General features: G+C 41.3%; 1 protein-coding gene across 2 annotated transcripts; it reads left to right on the top strand.

Moving 5' to 3' along the window:
- Nucleotides 1-858: 858 nt before the first annotated feature.
- IDH1 (isocitrate dehydrogenase (NADP(+)) 1) lies at nucleotides 859-19,448 on the top strand. 2 transcript variants are annotated; one of them, XM_017889380.1, is made up of 10 exons: nucleotides 859-1,061; nucleotides 2,031-2,101; nucleotides 4,411-4,548; nucleotides 7,333-7,624; nucleotides 10,820-10,925; nucleotides 12,643-12,820; nucleotides 13,774-13,925; nucleotides 15,947-16,087; nucleotides 16,724-16,886; nucleotides 18,501-19,448. In XM_017889380.1, the coding sequence occupies exons 3-10, from the start codon at nucleotides 4,427-4,429 to the stop codon at nucleotides 18,589-18,591; spliced, it is 1,245 nt and encodes a 414-aa protein (XP_017744869.1). In that variant the 5' UTR covers nucleotides 859-1,061; nucleotides 2,031-2,101; nucleotides 4,411-4,426; the 3' UTR covers nucleotides 18,592-19,448. The 2 variants fall into 2 exon arrangements, with proteins under 2 accessions (XP_017744869.1, XP_017744870.1); XM_017889381.1 differs by lacking the exon at nucleotides 859-1,061 and adding an exon at nucleotides 1,620-1,639 and having other exon boundaries at nucleotides 18,501-19,440.
- The last annotated feature ends 3,519 nt before the right edge of the window (nucleotides 19,449-22,967 follow it).

The raw sequence follows: 22,967 nt of genomic DNA, 5'->3' as shown, positions 1-22,967 counted from the left end.
CTGAGCATGGTGTCCCACACTTGTAATCCCAGGACTTTGGGAGGCCGAGGAGGGCCGATCACTTGAGCCCAGGAGTTCGAGACCAGCCAGGGCAACACGGGAAACCCCATCTCTACCAAAGGAAAAAGAAAAGAAAAGAAATAAAGAAAAATTAGCTAAGTGTGGTTGTGTGCACCTGTAATCCCAGCTACTCGGAAGGCTGAGGTGGGAGGATCTCTTGAGTCCAGGAAGTCAAGGCTGCAGTGAGCGGTGATCGCTCCACTGCACTCCATCCAGGACGACAGAGCAAGACCCTGTCTTAAAACAGAAAATAGTAAGAATACCATTCATTATCTTCTAACGCAAACAATCAATGGAGTTTCTACAGACCGAGACATACGTGGTGGCAGGACCTGCTTGTGTAACTGTTCCATCCTTTGCATTCGGCAGCGCCGAACCCCCTAGGCGGCCCCGCGCTGGCCGGGGGCACTCTTTCTTCAGCCAAAGGCATGTTCCATTACCGCGCCTCAGGGGCGCGCCAGGCAGCGGGCCGGCCGAGTTGCCACCGCCCGGGGCGCCCTGTCCCCTTAACTTCAGTGCCGACCTGGAAACACATTCCGTGGTGCTCTAGATTATTACAAAGTTCTGGGCGGTGCAGCCCCAGCGCGCCCCGCTCCCCGGCCTGCAGGTGGCATACGAGTCTCTCCGCTGTCAGGATTCGGGACTGAATCACTGCGGTGCGGAAACCCCTTCCCCCAACAGGATCACCGGGAAAGTGGCACCAAGGAGTCTACATCCTTGGCTGTGGCCACGCCCCTCTCGCCGACTCCGCCCACCCCACGGGAATTGACTCGTGGCGATTGGAGGCGTGGGGGAGGTGGGCTGAGGAGGCGGGGCCTGGGAGGGGACAAAGCCGGGAAGAGGAAAAGATCGGACCCGCCCTATGGTCCCGGGTTTCTGCAGTCTACTTCAGAAGCCGAGGCACTGGGAGTCCGGTTTGGAATTGCCAGGCTGTGTTTGTGAGTCTGAGCTTGTGAGCGGCTGTGGCGCCCCGACTCCTCGCCAGCATATCATCCCGGCAGGTAACCTCTGGCTCCGAGGGGCGGCCCGGGTCCCTGGCTGTGGTGGGGTGGTTCTAATTCCCAAGAAGGCAGGAATGGGGTAAAGGAAAAAGCGCAGATCTTGGGTGTGGAGGGAGTCGAGGCCTGCGGGCAAAGAAGGGAACAAATCCAGGTATTGAGAATGGGAAAAGAAAAAGGGGTAGGAGGGGATGCTGGATGCTTGGATATGCAGAAGGCCTGCTTTTGGGCATGGGAGGAAGAAATTGGGCGGTGGGGAAGTTGGATGCAATGTCAAGGGGAAAATCATGTCTGCACTTAAGTTGGACAATGGAGGGGTGGAGATTGCAAGAATTCATGTAGAAGACTAAGCCTGGAGTGTAGGAGGAAGAAAACGTGCAGCAGCTGCGGGCTGGATGCAAAGAAGGCTGTTAAGCCGAAGACGGGCGTCTGCAGGGAACTCAGGCGGCGGGGAATAGCCCTGAGGCCGATCCCTCGCGCCCGCCAGGGGGCGTGGAGGGGGCGGAGCTCCAGCGGCCTTCCGAGGGGTCGCTAGGCCACACGGGGCCAGAGGGGCTGGGGAAACACCCCGCCAGTTCCGGGTGCGTGGAGTTTAAAAGGTCCCAGCACCAGCGAGGGGAGGGGAGGGGACGGGCGGGCGTGGAGACCTGGAAGGAGGTACCGATCCAGCCGTGGTTACAGCCCTCTTGCACAACGGCCATAAGGACGGGTGCAGGCCAAGAGCAAGGACGTGCAAACCCCCAAGACCTGCTAACGGACAGCGAAGCGGGGACACTCAGAGATAATTGTGCTCCCGTGACCTTTATTTGGGAAGTGCCTGCGGGGCCTAAAACTGGCCTTTGTGCCTCCGAATACACTCAGCACTGTACTTGAAACCAGATAAACTGGGCTGTCTGGCAGGTATTAAAAACAGCCAAATTCTCCTGTGAGTGTTCTGTATGTTAACACTTTCTATTCCTTGTTTTGTTTTAGGAGATAAACTACATTCAGTTGAGTCTGCAAGACTGGGAGGAATTGGGGTGATAAATTCATTCACTGTCAAGGTGAGAATTAGCAATTTCCTCCCTTCTGTACTTTCTTTGATGTGGCAGTACAGTGTGTAACTGGTCTTGGGGGCAGGCCGAGGCACTGCAAGGGAGTGAGTAAGGAATATTTCCAACAACGAATTCCAACAGCTTCCTTGTTTCTTTTAATCCAGTGCCTTCTCTGCAAGAGAACATTTTCGCCCAGAAATTATTGTAGTTCATGAACTCGGCAAAAAACAATCTGGCCAAAAATTTGAGGTTGATGAAAATAATATTAAATGGCTCTTTTTTTCATTAAACTATTCTGTATTGTTATTTCAGGTTTATTTTCTGGAATTGCACAAGTATGTTAGGAGATAGGATTCAGCTACTTTAAGAGTAAATGAGCTGGTGCCTGTTGGTCTTGGAACAGCCCTTCCTTCTGAAGTTGGGGTTGGGGTTGGGGTGGAGACAAAATCTTGAGGGGCAACAAAGGTGGAGAAGTCAGTCCAGGGGGGCCTCGAGCCCATCCCACAGAAATCAGATCCAGAAGAAATACAATTATGTTCCACGTGGTAGTAACAAAAAAGCTTCACTGTTTTAGTTAAAAGATGGTAAAAATTTCATGGCTAAGTAATGTGAGGAAAACCTGAAGCGTTTGAAGTATGTATTATGAGATAAAGATTACTGCAGAGAATACAGTTGCTTTAACTGAGAAGGAAGTAGTGAACTAAAAAGATATCAGTCTTTTCATTTTAGGTACAATATTTGACCTCTATTAACTGTATTTGCCATCAATGATAAATTGCCATGTCATGACTGTTGCATCATACTATATAGGAGCATGGCCATGGAAGTGTAGTATCAGGAACCAGATAAGTTCACTGCCTCCTTTTTTGCTTTGTTTTAAAATAAGGATCAGTGTGACAGTGGAATCAAACATGAACTGAATCATATGCTTTCAGCTGTACTACAAATTATACTTGACATTACAGATGGGAAGTAATTGGCTCATCCACACCATTCTGTTCATTTCTTTTAGTCTAGTTCAGTTCCAGAAGGTTCCCCAAAGGAGTCTCCTAAACACTAGTAAGAAAATTCTAGAATTGCAAATTTGGAGAGTGAAAATGGGCCTGGGGATTGGAAATACATCCAGGCTTGTCAAGAAACAGGCTTACTGTCTACTAATCATTATATTTTTATTTAAAGACCAAATTACTTTAGCTCAATTTTTAAAGAAAGATTATTTTAGGCCTCTTATCTAATAAATTTTTTAAGTCAATTCTCTTGACTTTTTTAGTCCTTAAGAGAATAAAAGCAATTTGTAGCTGTGTTGTTGGATTAAAAAAGAGTTTCGATTAGAGCATCATTAGAAGGAATAGATAACTTTTAGCAGGCTCAGGGCTTCTTTTGCCTCTAGGGACAAGTTGGGACATGGTCTTCATTGAAGCCTCACCGTTTCATTTCTTCCAAAGGGTCCACCCTTGCACTTTCTGAGAATCAGATTGATTTGTATATGCTACCACCCTATCCTTAAAGTGCTGTCTTCCTAGGACAATGCACAGATTTTCCTGTCCCACTCACTAGCAGCTTACCCTTGCCTGTGAACAGCCAGAAGAAGATGACAGGGACATGCTTTGGTCCTGGGCAGTGGCCCTACTGTATAGAGATTCTTCTAATTGAGAAATCACTTTGTTCTATTTAGCCCTACATCTCGAATGTCTGAGTTATCTCTAGGAAAACAGTTCCACCGGGAATTCTTCATCTCGCCTTTACACTTAAAGTTTCCCTAAATATGGGTCACAAGAACCAGTTGAATCTCCTCATGGCTAGTTATTTTTATTAAATAACAAAAACAGCCTCTTAAAAGAGGGGAAATACTAGCACTCACCACTCTGCTCATCTTGAGAGCCCAGTAAAATGATGAGCTGGACTGAAGTGTTTGATAAACATGAGATTGTGGAAATAATCTCATTTCACAAGACAAACCAGCAGTTGAGCATAATGATTGCATTATGAAGGGCATGTTATAGAGTCAGGCTCTCCCACGCTCCAGCTAGGTGGCCTTGGGAAAGCTCTTTTTCCTTTAACAAAGTAAAATGGGAAAATGATGTCTGTTTTTTAGGATTGTTATGAGGGCTAGCTCAGAAACCACATGTGAAACATAATACAATACTTTGTACAGAGAAGATACTCAATTCTAATGGTAAATAGAATTGCTGTTACCTCAACTGCACATAAATTGAATTGCATGAATTGTTCTTTTAGTAGTCACCACGTTGTTTATATATTTAGTTTCCCAATTATAATGAAATAAATGACAAGGCATGTATTTTTTTTCTTTTTAGGTTTATTGAAGTCAAAATGTCCAAAAAAATCAGTGGCGGTTCTGTGGTAGAGCTGCAAGGAGATGAAATGACACGAATCATTTGGGAATTGATTAAAGAGAAACTCATTTTTCCCTATGTGGAATTGGATCTACATAGGTAAATGAGTTACCCCTCCGTGTAGCAAACTCAGAAAGTATAATCTGGCTGGGCATGGTGGTACACACCTGAAGTCGCAGCTACTTAGAAGGGAGAGGCAGGAGGATCCCTCAAGGCCAGGAATTCAAGTCCAACCTGGGCAACAGAGTGAGACCCCATCACTTTAAAAAAAAGAAAAAGAAAAGGGAAGGAGAAATAGGAAAAAAAAAAAAAGAATGTAATCTGAATTATTTTGAGGTGAAGTTAGCTTTTTTTATATAGATATAGCTATGTTTTGTGAATAAAGTTTGTTTTAAGCCTAAATATATTCAGATGAATCTTCTATTTTAATTTTAACATACTGCTAGAAAAACTTGATTTATCATCTAAAAGTCAAGAATTATAAGGGAAAGAATGATTTTCAGATTCTTCTAACCTTCTGTTTCCTGTGAAGGTTTTATTTGTAATAAAGCAGTGGCAAAGAGTAGTACAATGTATTGAGAAAAGGGAAATAAGAGAGGATGTAAGAAACAGTAAACTAAGTGCAGTTAACACAGTTTTGTCATTTCAAACTCAATTTTCTATCACTCTGCTTAGTCAATGGACCTGTTTCCTTTTCATTCCTCACCTTTTGCCCTTTTCATATAATTGTAGTGCAGAAAGAATTCATGAAGTTATTTAATTGAACCCCTCCTTTCCAGCAAAAGTTCCCTTAAATCCTGTGTCTCTTTGCCCTGCGTGTAAAGTGCTTGGGGACAGATGCAAAAGTCTATGTAATTCTCTCATTTTTTTCGCTGTGTTTTTTATAAACTTGCTTCTATTCTTTCTATCTTTAGGTAGAGATAGAATTTTTTAAAGAGTAAAGTGGCTGAAGACTGGCATAGTAAAATATTGAGCAACACATTTCAGCCAAACTATTGGCAACTCTAAGTGTGTTTGCCTCAGCCCAGAATTAGTCATCAAAATTTGTCCTAAGGACCTGATTGAGTGGAGACATTTAATTCACATAATGTCATTAAACATACTTTTTAATTATTCTAAACCTAAGCTGCTGATGTCTATATTGAAATCATGGTGAGATATAAATGCTTGCAGAAGTCAACCAAACATATAAGAAATTAGGCATAAAAACATCTTCCAACTAGGTTAAATAACAGCATTTTAGGAACTCCTGTTTCAGGACTTTACATGACAGTAGGTGAACTGGCAGGGTTCTTGTCCTTATAATGGCTGCAAAGATGCTTTGAGCCTCTTTAGTGTAGAATCATGAGGAGTTTTAAAGGGGAGTCACTATGACTAGGAGGAAAACAGTTGGTGGCTGCAGACTAGATAATTTTTGGAGGCTCAAACAAGTTTTAAATTTTTCCAAAATTGCTGTGATTATCACTGGTTCTTTTGAGGAGAATGGAGCAGATAGTTTGTTCTATGTAGGCTGGACAGTGGTCCCGGTAATTTGTTCCTTCCTTTCTTATCTTGTTAGAAATGTTAAGAAGACAAGCAAAAAATCTACTAATTTGCTGGTAGTAGATTCTCCTCATGAGAAATGGTTCCTAGGAACTTGAAAATTACTGATCATACCTCCTGTTGGAGTTGGGATTGGATCAGCATTTCCTGTGTAAGAAGATAACAAAGGACATGACTTTGCTAGATTTATATGAATTATCTAAAGTCGAAGCAGCTGGGAATTATTTTTATCTGGAAATAAGTCAAGATTACTATCTCTTTGTTTGTATCATGAGTTGGGTAGGAGATCTAAGAAAGGAAGATAAGGGAACCAAAAAGAAATCTAGAGGCATAATAGTTCAGCAAGTTTTAAGAGCTGAAAAACTTTTCTTTAAATCCTTGGAGAACAGAATACATTGTTACATTATTTTGTTTTCTTGCATTTTAACAAATTGTTACATGCTTCAAATAAAGCTTTGCAGTCATTTTCTATGTTCCCTGGACAACCAACATTCTTTCAGCTCTGAATGACCTGCAGTCTTAGTGTTGGTGTATATTAAGCTATAACTCTCTGGTATATACAAAACCATGATGATTCCGTTACTTACCCAATAAACTGTAGGCTTGTTTCCAGAACAAGCACTTGCTCAAGAATTAGATAATTAGCCGGGCGTGGTGGCGCATGCCTGTAGTCCCAGCGGCTTGGGAGGCTGAGGTGGGAGAATCACTTGAACCCAGGAGGCAGAGGTTGAGTGAGCCGAGATCATGCCACTGCACTCCAGCCTAGGCAGCAAAACAAAACTCATTTCAAAAAATAATAATAACAATAATTAGGGAAAGGCTAATTTTATGACTGGCATTAATGAAGGAGCCATTAGCATTTTTGGCATCAACTGTCACATCTTTACCTCCTACCACTTTAATGTCAAAATACAAAAAATCCTTTAAGCCTTCCCACCCCCTTTTATTTTTAAAGAACAATATTTACTAAGGGAAAAAAGGTGGCTCTTAGGCTTACACTTAATTATACAAATTATATAGAGAGAAACCAGGCCGTTATTTCCTCTATCTGTTGAAAAACAGGAGGCAGAGGGCAGAGTTTGATGGTTTCCATTCAGTTTCCTGATAGACAGCTTCCCATTACAAGAGGAGGGCACCCCAGCAGTCTAGCCTCTCTTAGTTCTCTTTTTAGTTGGCACCATGTTCTGTGTTTAGGGTATGCTAATGCTAAAACTTGGCAGATTTTGGTATACTTGGAGCCTTCACTTTCTGCATAGGGGGCTCTATATGCCATCACTGCAGTTATAGGTTATAACTATCCGTTTGTCTGAAAAATTTTGCTTCTAATTTTTCTCTTTCCAGCTATGATTTAGGCATAGAGAATCGTGATGCCACCAACGACCAGGTCACCAAGGATGCTGCAGAAGCTATAAAGAAGTATAATGTTGGTGTCAAGTGTGCCACTATCACTCCTGATGAGAAGAGGGTTGAGGAGTTCAAGTTGAAACAAATGTGGAAATCACCAAATGGCACCATACGAAATATTCTGGGTGGCACAGTCTTCAGAGAAGCCATTATCTGCAAAAATATCCCCCGGCTTGTGAGTGGATGGGTAAAACCTATCATCATAGGTCGTCATGCTTACGGGGATCAAGTAAGTCATGTTGGCAATAATTTGATTTTCCATGTTCTTTTTTCATGGCCCAGACTTTCCAACTTGTATGTGTTTTATTCTTATCTTTTGGTATCTACACCCATTAAGCAAGGTACAAAATTGATCAATGCATATATGTATAACTGTATATTTACACACATTTTTTCAAACATACTGTTTTTTTTCCTTTATCCTTTTATTCAGTTATACCATAGGATATTGCCATTTTTATGTTTGTAATTTCATATGGTTCAACCAGATCTGTGGTTTTCAACACTGGCTGCCCAATAGGATCCCCCTACAAGTTTTTTTGGTGGTTTTGTTTTGCTTTGCTTGATTTGTTTCTTTGTTTTAGTTCCAATGTTGAGTACCACCCTACACAAATTGAAATCTGAATTCCATGGGGTTTAGTCATTTTAAAGCTCCCCAGGTGAATCTAATATGCAAACTTGAGAACCACCAAAGATTGCATGATCCCATCATGCATAAAAGAAAAAACTGGCTGGGTACCATCGTTCACATCTGTAATCCTAGCACGTTGGAGGCCAAGTTGGAAGGACTGCTTGAGGCCAGGAGTTTGAGACTAGCCTGGACAATAAAGCAGAACCCTGTCTCTACAAAAATGAAAAGTATTTCAATAATTACATCAATTGCTCATGGAAGAGCCAGTTTTGTTGTTTATTCATATTTAAAGTGAGTAGGCAAAGCTGTGTGTGGCATGTGCCTATAGTCCCAGCTATTTGGGAGGCTGAGGCCTGAGGATCCCTTAAGCCCAGGAGTTCAAGGTTACAGCTATGAGCTATGATCACACCACTGCCTACACAACAGAGCAAGACCCTGTCTCAAAAAAGAAAAGAAAAAAAAAAACTGACTCAGTAGTTGAAAGCAGCCTTACTAAAGCATTCCTTCCTGCCTGGAAAAACAGTATTGCTTCTTTACTTCTGTACCAGTAGGCTTGTTGCCAAATTAAGCAAAAAACTGCCAAGTAAACAAAATCAAAGTTCAGTGTTGAAACTGAGGTTTCAGACTTTCACAGAAAGTAGATTATGTCTTAAAAGGACCTTAAAAACAGGAACCTCTGATGTTGAAACCCAGAGGTTTTAATGTAGCCATCATTGAAAACAGTGTGTTGAGGGTAAACAGTTTAGTCCTTGAGGAATCAGTTAACTTTGTTCCACCCTGTAGCTAAAACTATCCTTTCATCCTGGCCAGAGCCTTCAGAAATAGCTCCCAGGGGCCCAGGCAAAGGAAGGTAGATGGCAGTGGTGCAAACTCGCTAATCTTGCAAACGTCACCCTAGATTCTTTCAGTCTCAGTCGTGCCTTTTTTGTGTGTGTATCCTTTTTGTGTTTTGTTTTTGAAACAGTCTCGCTCTGTCGCCCAGGCTGGAGGACAGTGGCGTGATCTTGGCTCACTACAAGCTCCGTCTCCTGGGTTAAGCAATTCTCCTGCCTCAGCCTGATAAGTAGCTGGGGATTACAGGCACCCGCCACCACACCTGGCTAATTTTTGTGTTTTTAGTAGGGACGGGGTTTCACCATGTTGGTCAGGCTGGTCTCAAACTCCTGACCTCGTGATCTGCCTGACTCTGCCTCCCAAAGTGCTGGGATTACAGGCGTGAGCCACCACGCCCGGCCTTCCTTTGTTTTTGTTTTGTTTTGTTTTTAATTATTTTGGCATCAAAATATTTGTAAAAATGGCCATTGTATTTATTAAAGTACAGAAAGAGAATCTCAAACCTCAGGTTGATTCACAGACTGTTTAAATATACATAAACCTATACAATGCATTTATAGTGCTTTGGTGCCTCAGTTTCTCCCTTTTCAGAAATAGTAATAAATTACCACTCATATTTACTTTACAGACTTTATATGTCAACAATTTTCTGTGTAAAGTAGGTATTTAATCTTCATTGTTAGCTGTTCTTCTACCAACTGTATTTAGTATTCCTTTTCCCGCCCCCGCCCCCCTCGCCCCCGAGACAGAGTCTTGCTCTGTCGCCCAGGCAGGAGTGCAGTGGCACGATCTGGGCTCACTGCAAGCTCCGCCTCCCGGGTTCACGCCATTCTCCTGCCTCAGCCTCCTGAGTAGCTGGGACTACAGGCGCCCGCCACCACACCCAGCTAATTTTTTGTATTTTTAGTGGAGACAGGGTTTCACCATGTTAGCCAGGATGGTCTCGATCTGCTGAGCTTGTGATCCGCCCGCCTCGGCCTCCCAAAGTGCTGGGATTACAGGCGTGACCCACTGCGCCCAGCCTGTTATTAGTATTTCTGTACACATATAGATATGGCCAGCGCCTGCTGGTACCTAACTCTGCAAGTATCTGATTCAAGTCATTGAAGAAGATACAATGCAGCAAAGACTTCTGGATGTCTAGTATATGCCAGGCATATTATTCCACTCAGTAGCTGAGGCCCGTAAGGGAGGTGTCTGTCCTTGAACAGCCCTTTCCTAAAAATCATCATCATCCCATTGTAGCTGCTCCCAGAATGATTTGATTGCTCCATATGAACAAGTCCTATAACACTAGTAACAATGATACCATGAGAGACCGAGCTCCGATGGCCTAAGTAAGGACCAGACCTCAAGTCCTTTGACCCTGGATGCAGTATTTGTACTATATCATAGTTCCCTCCTTGTAAGGCTGATGTTAGAATCAAATGAGATGATGCAAGTTAAGCACTTAAAGCATCTGGCATAGAGTAAGGACAAAGCATTAACTACCTCAGTATTACAACTAGTATTGTTATCATCACCCTCTAGGCAGACTTCCCTGGCTTCCATGCCATGGTCACCTCTTTTCTTCTGTCATCCTATAGTCTTTTTTGGGGAGGTCTATACCCTCTTTTAGCATTTGAAAGCTCTTATATTGCTTTTCACTTGTATATGTCTTTATTGAGTTGTAAACTTCCTAAAGGAAAGTGGCTTATGTTATTCTCTGTCCTCTCCAGATCAGTGCTCAGAAAACTTTCCTGTACATCATGTAGGCACCTAATAAATATTTATTGATTTGGGGGAACTTCTGGACCTCTTCATCCACATCTCCTAAAAAAAAAAAAAAAAAAAAAAAAGTAGTTTGACATACTGCCTTATTTGTCTAGGTGTCTTCTAGGTCTATATTGTATGAATATTTTCCTTATAATTCCTGCTAGGGTATTTTTTTTTCTTTATACCTTTTTCCCCCCTACATAGTACAGAGCAACTGATTTTGTTGTTCCTGGCCCTGGAAAAGTAGAGATAACCTACACACCAAGTGACGGAACCCAAAAGGTGACATACCTGGTACATAACTTTGAAGGTATGTATGACTGTAGCATAAGCTTCATCTTTTTATTTTAAACAAATGATGTAGATAACATTTTATTGCTTTTTTAAAGTTAGTTATGTGGCTGCCTAAAATACAATCTGAATCTACAGTGTTTTGCAAAACCCGAAACCTGACATAAAAAAGTAATTTGCTTCCATGCCTTCCTGTGGCATGATTAAAGGCACAAAAGGGTTAGCCACTTAATTGGAAATGCCTTTAGGCAAAGACAAGGAGATAATTATGCATTTATCTTAAAGCACAGAGAGAAGATTGGTAGAAGTCTGTTGTGTGTGAATTATATACATTAAATATTAATATTCTCAAATCACCTGGCATATAATCCTGCCCTTTGCTGTGATAGGGTTTGTATCTGGAAGAGGTTGCATTATATATTTGCTGAAGTTTTCTTCTTGACCTTCTGGGTATTTATCCTGTGAAAGTGGAACATTTGCTTTTTGCCTTTTCTTTCCCAGCTACCCTGCTCCCTTTGATGGCAAATCCCACCCAAAAGTTGTTGAAACAATTAGTGGGCCCTTTTCCTTCACTATTGAAGTTGTTGAAAGCACTCACACAAACAAAAAAAACCCAACGCTCACCTAGCTTTTGTTTTTCTTGCCTCTTCCAAATAATATCGTTTATTGGAATCTGGTTCTGCAGGTTTCGGCACCTTTCACCCTGAACCCAAGTTAACCCTGAGCGTTGGCATGGATTCAAGTTCTATCTTTAATAACAGAATTCAATAAGAGTTGTAAAACATGGTGATTACATGTAGCATAATTATTTCTACTTATTTCTACCAACTACAGTAGGAGTGCTCCGTATCCTCCAGGAGATTATAAGAATTTTCATTCAGTATTTGAAATGCAAGTTTTTCTCAATAACTGAGGATTGAGTGTACCCCTAAAGTTTAAAATAGATGTTGGGAATTGTAAAGGTAGGTATGTTTGTCCATTCTTGCGTTGCTATAAAGAAGTACCTGAGGCTGCATAAGTTATAAAGAAAAGAGGTTTAATTGGCTCATGGTTCTGCAGGCTGTGCAAGCCTGGCTTCCACACCTGTTCCTGGTGAGGGCCTCAGGAAGCTTCCAATCTTGGCAGAAGGTGAACAGACAATAGGTGTATCACATAGCAAGAGAAAGAGAAGGGGGAGGTCCCAGACTCTTTTAAACAACCAAATTTCAAGTGAATTAACTGAGCAAGAACTCACATAATCACCAAAGGGGATGGTGCTAAGCCATGCATAAGAGATCCAACCCCATGTTCCAATCACCTCCCACCGGGCCCCACCTCCAACATTGGGAATCACATTTCAACATGAGATTTGGAAGGGACAAATACCCAAACCATATCAGTATGTAAAAGAAGTTTCAAAATTATTTGCCTTTTCTTACATGTATTTCTGCTTCATACCAGTTTTTGGTATTTCTGCATCTTCAGGATTTTAAAGACTGTATGTTTTTTCATTTCTATTGTACTTCCAAAGCACGTTAGAATGTCCTTATCTAGAACTGGCTTTTAACTCATTATATGCCTCAGAAATTTGTAGAATATTCAGGTTGGAAACCTGTCTGGGACTTCTGAAGTCTAGTCTCAGATGTGAGAGCTGAGAAGTAGGTCATTTGGTTGCGATAGGTAACTTTAGCCTTATTACAACTACACTACATTTATTCTTCTCCCTTTTTTTCCTCTCATTGGTTTCTCCTCTACAGAGGGTGGTGGTGTTGCCATGGGGATGTATAATCAAGATAAGTCAATTGAAGATTTTGCACACAGTTCCTTCCAAATGGCTCTGTCTAAGGGTTGGCCTTTGTATCTGAGCACCAAAAACACTATTCTGAAGAAATATGATGGGCGTTTTAAAGACATCTTTCAGGAGATATATGACAAGTAACTATAGTTCTTTTTTAACATTTTCCTTATTCTCAAGTAAGCTGACATTTGTCATATAGAGTATGTATCTCCCTGCCCCTATGATTCTGGGGAAATTGAGTGAAAATCATCACTGTCTCTTAAAGATAAGGGCAAAGCTGAGGTTTAGCAGGAGTGAAACAAAACCACTCAGAGTTGCTTTTAGAAGATAAACATGTTCTTAAATAAGGGCCCCACATGAATTTTTTTCAGAGCCAGGTTCTTTAATGTTTAAATAAAAGTACGCTGTTAGTGATAGGAAGTTCTAATTTTTCATGTGGGAGTTTCTACGTCAGACCCATTTCCATTCTTTCTGAAGCCCATTGTTAGAATTTAAAACTCTGTTTTAGTGGAGTCATTTGAGCTTAAGTCTAAGTTTATAACAACACCGGCTTCCACAGCACAGGAGGTGAGCATGTGTTAATATTTAAGACTGGCGTAAGTCTCTTTAGGTGCAAGTGTTCAGGCCAAAATGTTCCTGAGTCATTTTGATTCCTCCTCCTGCTGCCCATCTATACCAAGCCCAGAAACTGTCCAGAATATGTTTTAGTTTCCTGAATGACACCAAGCAGTAGAATAGCCTTTTCGAAAACACATTTTTAAAATAAGGTGAATCTCAACAATCTGATCTATAGTATAATGAAAACTGAAAAGTGAAGTAGTCATTGGGATACTCTACTGTCTCACTTAATTCTCACAGCTTCCCTGCAAGGTGAGTAAAATTGTTCTTACAGATGGTCAAATTGAGTTTTATAGCTAGAAAATGATTGGGCTGGGATTTGAGCCAATATCTGTCAGATTCCTGAGTTTCTGCTGCTTCTACTAAAATATATGCTGCTTCTTGTGTGTCCTATCTTCTCTTTGGGACAAACAGATGATATCCGTAACAAAATCAATTTTATTATTATTCTCTTTTCTCTCTTATTTCCTAGGCAGTACAAGTCCCAATTTGAAGCCCAAAAGATCTGGTATGAGCATAGGCTCATTGATGACATGGTGGCCCAAGCTATGAAATCAGAGGGAGGCTTCATCTGGGCCTGTAAAAACTATGATGGTGACGTGCAGTCGGACTCTGTGGCCCAAGGTACGGAGGTGGAGCCTAGCCTGTAAGAACTGGGTCATTCCAGGGTAGTTCACTAATTTGGGGAGGGGAGTTTTGTAGTCCTTTGTTGTAAAATCATGGAATGTTAAAACTCCAGGTCCACTGTCTTATCTGACAGCTAAGGAAATGAAGCTCAGAGTAGAGAAGTGATTTGCTCAAGACCACATGGGAAGTAAATGCATGGATTGACACTCTTGGCTCCAGCCTTAGATGTTAACACAGTTTCTCTCGTAACCTTTTTCCCCACCTGAAGTTTTAAAGCCTACCTGATCTGAAAAATCACTCCCTTTCCCTGCCCTCCTTGTCCTTTGGTGAAAATGTAAAAAACCAGGGCACTCAGGCAAGGAGGGATAAAGTGAGGAGCCTGATCATGTCATAACCAAGCTTTGATGCCTGCAAAGCTCATTTATCTAGCAGCAGGACCTACTCATGTCCCTCTGCCAGCTGCTGTTCTAGTAGAATATAAAACAAATGTGTTTGGCCAGGCACAGTGGCTCATGCCTGTAATCCCAACACTTTGAGAGGCCAAGGCAGTGGATCACTTGAGGCCAGGAGTTCGAGACCAGCCTGGCCAACATAGCAAAATTCAATCTCTACTTTAAAAAAAAAAAAAAAAAAAAAATTAGCCAGGTGCAGTCACATGCCTATAGTCCCAGCCACTCAGGTGGCAGAGGCGTGAGAATTTCTTGAACCTGGGAAGCAGAGGTTGCAGTGAGCTGAGATGCAGTCTGGGCAACAGAGCAGGACTCTTGTCTCAACAACAACACAAAATACAAGGGTTTTTGTTGACTACTTAGCTTATACACAAATAAATTGAGCAAAGAACCCTAGGACTGTTTACAGAAATTCCAGGAGAAGTTTCCTGCATGGGGTAAGGGCCAAATCAACAGAAACACAGCACCTGGTTTCCTCATCGCCAAGTTGCCCTTCAGTTTCACTTGCCCATGGTAGCTGTGTGAACTTGAATCTCCCCAGATGAATGTTTGTTAACTTTAATTATGTTTGTTTTTCCCAAGAAGTACTACTTTTTCATTCTCTTATAAGTGTTAAGCATCTCCTCTCAGTTTGAAAATCAGTAGATCAACCTGGTTAAAGTTAACTTTTATGTCAGATAAATGAGTTACACAATTCTCCTTACCCTGCTTCTGTTTCTATACATCCTCATAATCATTTGTACTGAATGCAACAGGGGAAGGAGTGTTGTTGCTTTGTGATGACTCCGTGGTTGATTATTAACTTCACAGTTGATGTTGGGAGGTAGCAAAAATGGAGAAAAGAAGAAAATCAATTATATAGATATAAGAGTTGTAATGTGGTTCTTTCAATAAGAAATTACAGAAGAGAATTGTTGTATTGAGGGTATGAAAGAGAGCAAGAAAGGGCAACTGGGATGTTCTTGGATCAAACCGATCCTGTGTTTACCTGCCTTCTCTTCCCAGTCCCAACAAGTGTATGAGCAGCTTGAGGGTAGGAGACAGCTCTCATCCATCTTTATTTCCCCAGAACAGCAGAGCATTGCACATAAGAATAACAGTAATAGATTGAGCTCTCACTGTGTCCAGTACTATTCTAAGGAATATATATATATATATTGTTTTCATATATATTTATGAATATATGTATATTTATCTAATCCCACAGCAACCTAGTGAAGTAGGTGCTGTTATTACTCCCATTTTACAGATAAGAACACTGAGCCGCAATAGCTATGAAGCCATAGAACTAGAGTGGAATGCAGGCAGTTGGACCCTGAGCCCTCCATCAAGGAGTAGGTACCCCTGAGATAAGTGAGGGGAAAATGCAGCCTTTCCAGATCCATTGGCTCTGACATCTGGAGCAGGGATCCTGCCTTCTGAAAGGCAGAATTATTGGTGATTCCATGTGCTCATGTTTACTTTGCTTACCAAGACCTATCAAGATAGAGTCATTCATGCTCTCATTTCTGAGAGACTCAGTGCTCTTCATGCAGTTGGACCCAATGCTTCATGCTCCGCTACTTACAGGGTATGGCTCTCTCGGCATGATGACCAGTGTGCTGGTTTGTCCAGATGGCAAGACAGTAGAAGCAGAGGCTGCCCACGGGACTGTAACCCGTCACTACCGCATGTACCAGAAAGGACAGGAGACGTCCACCAATCCCATTGGTAAGATGGTGTTTACATTGATTTCTCACCAGAGAGTGCTCTCCAAAGGATATCTCCAAAGCAGCTCAGATGTGTTGCCTTGCCTGCTCAGTGTTTTGTGTGCAAAGTCATCACTAAGTAGCTGATCTGTTCTACTAATAAGATCTATTTGAATATGCTTCTTAAAATATACCATATATGCTTTTCTGTTTTGTGGGAGAACATAGGTTACAGAGAAGAATTATCAACAAGCATTTTCCTTTACCCGTGGTGCAGTGAAATGTCACATAAGGCTACAAATCTAAAAGTCACATGGATAGATCCTTTCAACCAGTTTCAAAGATAGCACTTTAAAAAGAGATTACAACCTGGAAAAGGAGACCAATATAGACAAGAGATAGAAAAGAATGTGACCTTTTCAAATTAGAAAATGCCTTAAGTTTCAAGCACTACTACCATGCCATGAAAATGTGTTTTCTTAAAGTTTCTGTTTGGTAAAATATTTCTAACTTTCCTAAAACTTCTGGCCCATGTTGTTAGTATCTAAAGAAGTCTGTCACCTAAACAAAAAACTATTCTGTTTTTGGGAACTATGAGACATTTGGAAACCTCTGTAACTAGAATGATGGGAGTGTTGGGTATTTTTCCCCCTTTTAGCATCCATTTTTGCCTGGACCAGAGGGTTAGCCCATAGAGCAAAGCTTGATAACAATAAAGAACTTGCCTTCTTTGCAAATGCTTTGGAAGAAGTCTGTATTGAGACAATTGAGGCTGGCTTCATGACCAAGGACTTGGCCGCTTGCATTAAAGGTTTACCCAAGTAAGTATAAGATGCCCTAGTGTCTGTGGTCAAATTAACACTTATCCTCATTGGGCTCAGAGCATCAGTGCTTTCTGGAATTATATAAATTGTTATTCATCATCTAGTTCGGGAGTCAGCAGACATTATCTGTAAATTGTCAGATAGTGAACGTTTCAGGCTTTGTAGGACATACAGTCTTTTTGCAACTATACAACTACTCAAGTTTGCCTCTGCCATTGTAGCAGAAAAGCAGTCATAGACAATACAGAATCAAATGGTGTGGCAACACCCCAATCAAACTCTTATGTTCGAAACCAGGCTCGATTTGGTTCATGTGCTGGGCTGTAATTTGCTGACATCCTATCTAGTTGACAATCATTGAATGAAAAGGTTCTATTTAATTTTAAGAAGCAGATTATAGACAAATAGAAACAAAGGTACTTCAGAGGCTATTTTATTCTACACCTTTATTTTCTTTAACTTACCGATGAGAAAAGTGAGCAGCACAAGTTTAAGGTGTGCAATTGATCATAGTCCCTTAAGTATCTGTAACCAATATTTGGGCAAATATTTCACAGCCCATATGTTTACTGAGCATTTTTTCTGAGAACATGGTAGCCAGTATCCTGGAGGGATTGGCTCCATATCTCAACCAGTGTATCCACAGAGGTCCCAGGTAGGATCAGTATACCCCATAACGGGGATATACTTGATCACTGCATATTTCTTAATTTAAATTTTCAGCAAGATTGCAGTGTTTGAAATGGTCTTATCAGTGGAATACCTTTGTAGCCTATTTAATAGGCACTTGTCAGCAGGATTATGTTATCCAGTCTATTGTCTTCTGTTTTTCCTTTTTTTCTCTCTCTATTGAGACACAGTCTTGCTCCGCGCAGGCTGGAGTGCAGTGGCGTGATCTCAGCTCACTGCAACCTCTGCCTCCCGGGTTCAAGCGATTCTCCTGCCTCAGCCTCCCAAGTAACTGGGACTTCAGGTGCGTGCCACCATGCCCAGCTAATTTTTTTATTTTTTTTTTTTTTGTATTTTTAGTAGAGACGGGGTTTCACTGTTAGCCAGGATGGTCTCCATCTCTTGACCTTGTGATCTGCCCGCCTTGGCCTCCCAAAGTGCTGGGATTATAGGTGTGAGCCACCAGGCCTGGCCCGTTTTTGTTTTCCTTAAGACACTGATAGAAATAATAACATTATATCCTTTTTTAAGGACATGTAACGGTTTGTGGGAAGGTGGGTAAAGGTTTGGCTATGCCCTGAATAAGTTTTGTTATGTTTAAGAATGAGGAAGAAGTGGGATGATTTTGATCTCAGCAGCATTAGTCTGAACTGAAACTCCGTGATAATTTCACCCCCAAAGCTGCATAGCAAGAAACCTAACTGAGTATGTGTGGATGAGTCTCTACTGCAGGTTGCCTAGAGAGCCTGAGTACTGAGCCTGGGTCAGCCCCAGGAACCTTGAACATAGTCATTGTCTATAAATTTTGTAGCTTACTAACATGAATGCGTTTTCTTCCAGAAACAAAGAGAATACTATTTTAAGTAGCATTTCTAGGACTTTACCGCTACCTGCTACCATATCAGAGACAAACTAAATTTTCTTTTTTTTCCTCCCTGTTAGTGTGCAACGTTCTGACTACTTGAATACATTTGAGTTCATGGACAAACTTGGAGAAAACTTGAAGATCAAACTAGCTCAGGCCAAACTTTAAGTTCATAACTGGGCTGAGGAGGATAAGTATCTTTTGGTAACTAGGTCTATAGGTTTACATTTTTCTGTATTACACTCAAGGATAAAGGCAAAATCAATTTTGTAATTTGTTTAGAAGTCAGAGTTTATCTTTTCTATAAGTTTACAGCCTTTTTCTTATATATACAGTTATTGCCACCTTTGTGAATGTGGCAAGGGACTTCTTTTTAAATTTTTGTTTTATTTTCTAGTACCAGCCTCGGACTTTGGTTAGTACTGATTTGTATTCACTGTCACTTTTTCTCATGTTCTAATTATAAATGACCAAAATCAAGATTGCTCAAAAGGGTAAATGATAGAACAGTATTGTTCCCTAAAATATGCATAAAGTAGAAATTCACTGCCTTCCCCTCCTGTCCATGACCTTGGGCACAGGGAGGTTCTGGTGTCACAGATGTCCCGTTTTGTGAGGTAGAGCTGTTAAACTTGCACGTGACTGGAACAAAGTATGAGTGCAACTCAAATGTGTTGAAGATACTGCAGTCATTTTTGTAAAGAGCTTGCTGAATGTTTCCAATAGACTAAATATTGTTTAGGCTGCAGGAGAGTTTGGAATCCGGAATAAATACTACCTAGAGGTTCGTCCTCTCCATTTGTCTCTTTCTCCCCTGGCCTGGCCTGAATATCATGCTACTCTAAATATAGCATATTTCATCCAAGTGCAATAATGTAAGCTGCATCTTTTTTGGACTTCTGCTGGCCTGTTTTATTTCTTTTCTGTAAATGTGATTTCTCAGAAGTTGATATTAAACACTATTCTGGTCCTTATCTTCTCCTGAACTGTTGATTTTAATTAAAATTAAGTGCTAATGACCATTATTCTGCGTTTCTGTTTATTGGATGCCAAGCACCATGCTACATCCTAGCCATAGGAGTGTCATCTGAAAAAATTTTCTGCTCTTCAAAAGTTTACCATGGTGGAAATAGATAAGTAAATAGTAAGATGTAGATCCTGCAGTGAAAGGAAAGAGGACCAAAGAGGGAACTAAAGGAAGAATTAAGGAATATTAGAGAATATATTCTACCTATGTACATGCTAAGGAGTTTAGTCATTATATATATATTATCTTGTAAATGATTAGGGAGCCAGTGAAGACATTTAAGAAATAAGAGACTTGATCATATTTTTATTTTTAAAAATAGCACTCTGGGAAACTTGTATAAAAAATGGATAGTGGCTTTGGGAGGCCAAGGCAGGCGGATCACAAGGTCAGGAGTTCCAAGACCAGCCTGGCCAATATGGTGAAAACCCATCTCTACTAAAAATACAAAAATTAGCCAGGCGTGTTGGTGCACGCCTGTAGTCCCAGCTACTCGGGAGGCTGAGGCAGAAGAATCGCTTGAACCTGAGAGGCAGAGGTTGTAGTGAGCCGAGATCACACCACTGCACTCCAGCCTGGGCAACAGAGCAAGACTCCATCTCAAAAAAAAAAAAAAAAAAAAAGAATGGATAGTGGGGGTGGGGAGGAGGGTGTTGGGTGCAGTTGAGGAAGGAGGACCAGTTAGGAGGCTGTTGCAATACTTCAGGTGGGAAATGATGAAGATCTGACCAGAACAGTGGCACCAGGAAGAGAGCGGGATAATCCCTGGGATAACGAAGTTGAATGGATGGGTCTTGGCAAGATCAAGGATATGTGGGCATGGAGGGACAGGAGCCAAGTCAAAGATGCTTCCCACTTTGTGGCTTCACACCTGGGGAAAGGCTGCTCCACATCCTAGCATCTCTGGGAGGGAGGCTCTGGTGAGCTTTTGCGCTCTTACACATCAAAAGTCAGTGAGTTGGGGTGGAGATCCTTGGTAATTTCTAGTCTACCTTCCTGGCAAGCTTGGAATTGGGCCCCAGACCCTGCTCTACACAAATCTCCTTGAAGGCCCAATGAAACATGGAGCTTTTCAGAATCCAGTGGCATGGAGCTTATTCAAAATGAGCTTTTGACCAAGTTCCCTCAGCGCTACCCCCAAAATACATCCCAATCCAAGCCCACAGTCCCAGAACAGCCCTGTTGAGAAAAGATTCTCATAAAGTAGGGGAGGCCCATGTGGCTTGGGCAATTTATTACTGACCAAATTGAAGTTAGAATCCAAACCATGTGAGCTCTCCTGGCAAGGGAAATAAAAATCAATTTTCACATAAGATAACCGGTGTCAGGTCACTGAGGTGGTAGAAAAAAAAAAAAAAAGCATTGCTTCTAGTTAACATCAAGAAAGAGGCAATAAATATTTTCATCTCATGTATGATTCTGAAGATTTTCAGTAAAAGATTTTGTAACCTATATAATCTGTAGTTTGTAAAAGGAATAGAGATCTACATAAATTAGAATAGAAAACATATAATCATTGTTTCTCTGGTGGCTTTTTGCTGATAAATTCAACTAGTCTTTACCTCAGTATAATGACATGCCAATGACTCATTTGAACATTAATACCTGTAAGTTTTTTTAATAGGATAGATTGGGATTATAAGGAAAAGGAATGTAAATTCTTTTTATGTGCCTTCATACTATCTCATTTAATTCTCACCACAGTCTTAAGAAGTTGACTGTATACCACTGATATTTTTTATGAGAAAGCAAAAAATTAGAGATGTTATTAATAATTAAACATGGAACTGATATTTTCTTCCAAAAGGCCACAGGTCTTTCGCTCTTTGGAAAATAGATATTTTTTTTTCTCTTTTGAGATGGAGTCTTGTTCTGTTGCCCAGGCTAGAGTGCAACAGCATGATCTTGGCTCACTGTAGCCTCCACCTCCCAGGTCCAAGTGATTCACCTGCCTCAGCCTCCTAAGTAGCTGGGATTACAGGCGCCAGTCACCAAGCCCGGCTAATTTTTGTAATTTTAATAGAGATAGGGTTTTACCATGTTGGCCAGGCTGGTCTCGAACTCCTGACATTCTGCCTCAGCCTCCCAAAGTGCTGGGATTATAGGCGTGAGTCACCGCACCCAGCCATAAACATATTTAAAGCCCTCTGATGTCCATTATACTGGTTAAATGTAGTATTCTTCAGATTGTTAGATATTTGGCTTCTTATAAAATTCAAATTGTTTTAACATTTTAAACTTTACATCCAAAAAAAAAAAAAAACTGTCAAATAAAATGTGTTTTGCACTCTCCTCCTCTCATCTAAACTTATTACTCAGCTGAGCACAGTGGTTCACACTTGTAATCCCAGCACTTTAGGAAGCTTGAGGTCAGGAGTTTGAGACCAGCCTGGCCAACATGGTGAAACCCCGTCTCTACAAAAAATACAAAAATTAGCCAGGCATGGTGGCTGTAGTTATTCAGGAGGCAGAGGCAAGAGAATCACTTGAACCTGGGAGGCAGAGGTTGTAGTGAGCAAAGACTGCACCACTGCACTCCAGCCTGGGCAACAGAATGAGAATCTATCTCAAAAAAAAATAATAATTTAAAGAAATAAACTTATTACTCTTTTTTCAGATTTTTGACTGGTAACCTCTTCATAACTGTTAGAGCATCCATTTCCTCTTTCATTAACAAGATTTTAATAAATTTTAAAAGTGTTTTGGGCCAGACATGGTGGCTCACACCTGTAATCCCAGCACTTTGGGAGGCTGAGGCGGCCAGATCACTTGAGGTCAAGACCAGCCTAGCCAACATGACAAAACCCTGTCTCTACTAAAAATACAAAAATTAGCCAGGCATGGTGGCAATCATCTGTAGTCCCAGCTACTCAGGGGCTGAGGCAGAAGAATCACTTGAACCCAGGAGGCGGAGGCTGCAGTAAGCTGAGATTGCACCACTGCACTCCAGCCTGAGCAACAGAGTGAGATTCCATCCCCGCCCCCCCCCCCGGAGAAAAGGGGGGATTCCCCCCCCCCCCCCCCCCCCCCCCCGAAAAAAAAAAGTGTTTTGTTTCTACTGCTTTGACCAAAGTTGCAAAATACATCAGTGGCCATTTTGAACTGGAACTTGGGACTCACATTTCAGGTTTGGGTAGGAGATGAAAGCATCACATACAACAAAATGATGGCATTGGACTGGGTGATTTTAAATAGTTCCTCCAGCACTCACAAGCATCCTCAGAGTTGATCCGGTGAGTGAAAATCAACATTTGGCCTAATGTCTATCAGGATAAGCATTTAGCCAAGAACCCAGTTAATGTTCTAAAATAATTAGCAAATGAACAGATGCTGACCAATACATTCAGAAGCTGATGGTTCATTATGTAACAACCAGAGGATCAGAATTGTTGACCTGGGAAATGATTACTCTTGAGCATAACATAGAAGGCAGCAGGATCCAGGGACAGGGAAAATATGAGTTCCAGACTTCAAAACTCTAAATTGTAGGTACTGTTTCTTTTTTTTTTTTTTTTTT

The sequence above is a fragment of the Rhinopithecus bieti genome, unplaced genomic scaffold, assembly GCF_001698545.2.
Source record: "Rhinopithecus bieti isolate Rb0 unplaced genomic scaffold, ASM169854v2 scaffold_17939, whole genome shotgun sequence".
NCBI classification, from domain to species: Eukaryota; Metazoa; Chordata; class Mammalia; order Primates; family Cercopithecidae; genus Rhinopithecus; species Rhinopithecus bieti.
Note: the sequence above shows the minus strand (reverse complement) of the source record. Positions and strands in the feature narration are given on the sequence as shown.

What these genes read in the sequence shown, in the direction of transcription:
- IDH1 (XM_017889380.1), top strand. Translation starts at nt 4,427, where the DNA reads ATGTCCAAAAAAATCAGTGGCGGTTCTGTGGTAGAGCTGCAAGGAGAT. An exon ending in CCTGGTACATAACTTTGAAG is followed by an intron (nt 10,926 to 12,642) that starts GTATGTATGACT and finishes TCTCCTCTACAG; the next exon opens with AGGGTGGTGGTGTTGCCATG. An exon ending in GACGTCCACCAATCCCATTG is followed by an intron (nt 16,088 to 16,723) that starts GTAAGATGGTGT and finishes TCCCCCTTTTAG; the next exon opens with CATCCATTTTTGCCTGGACC.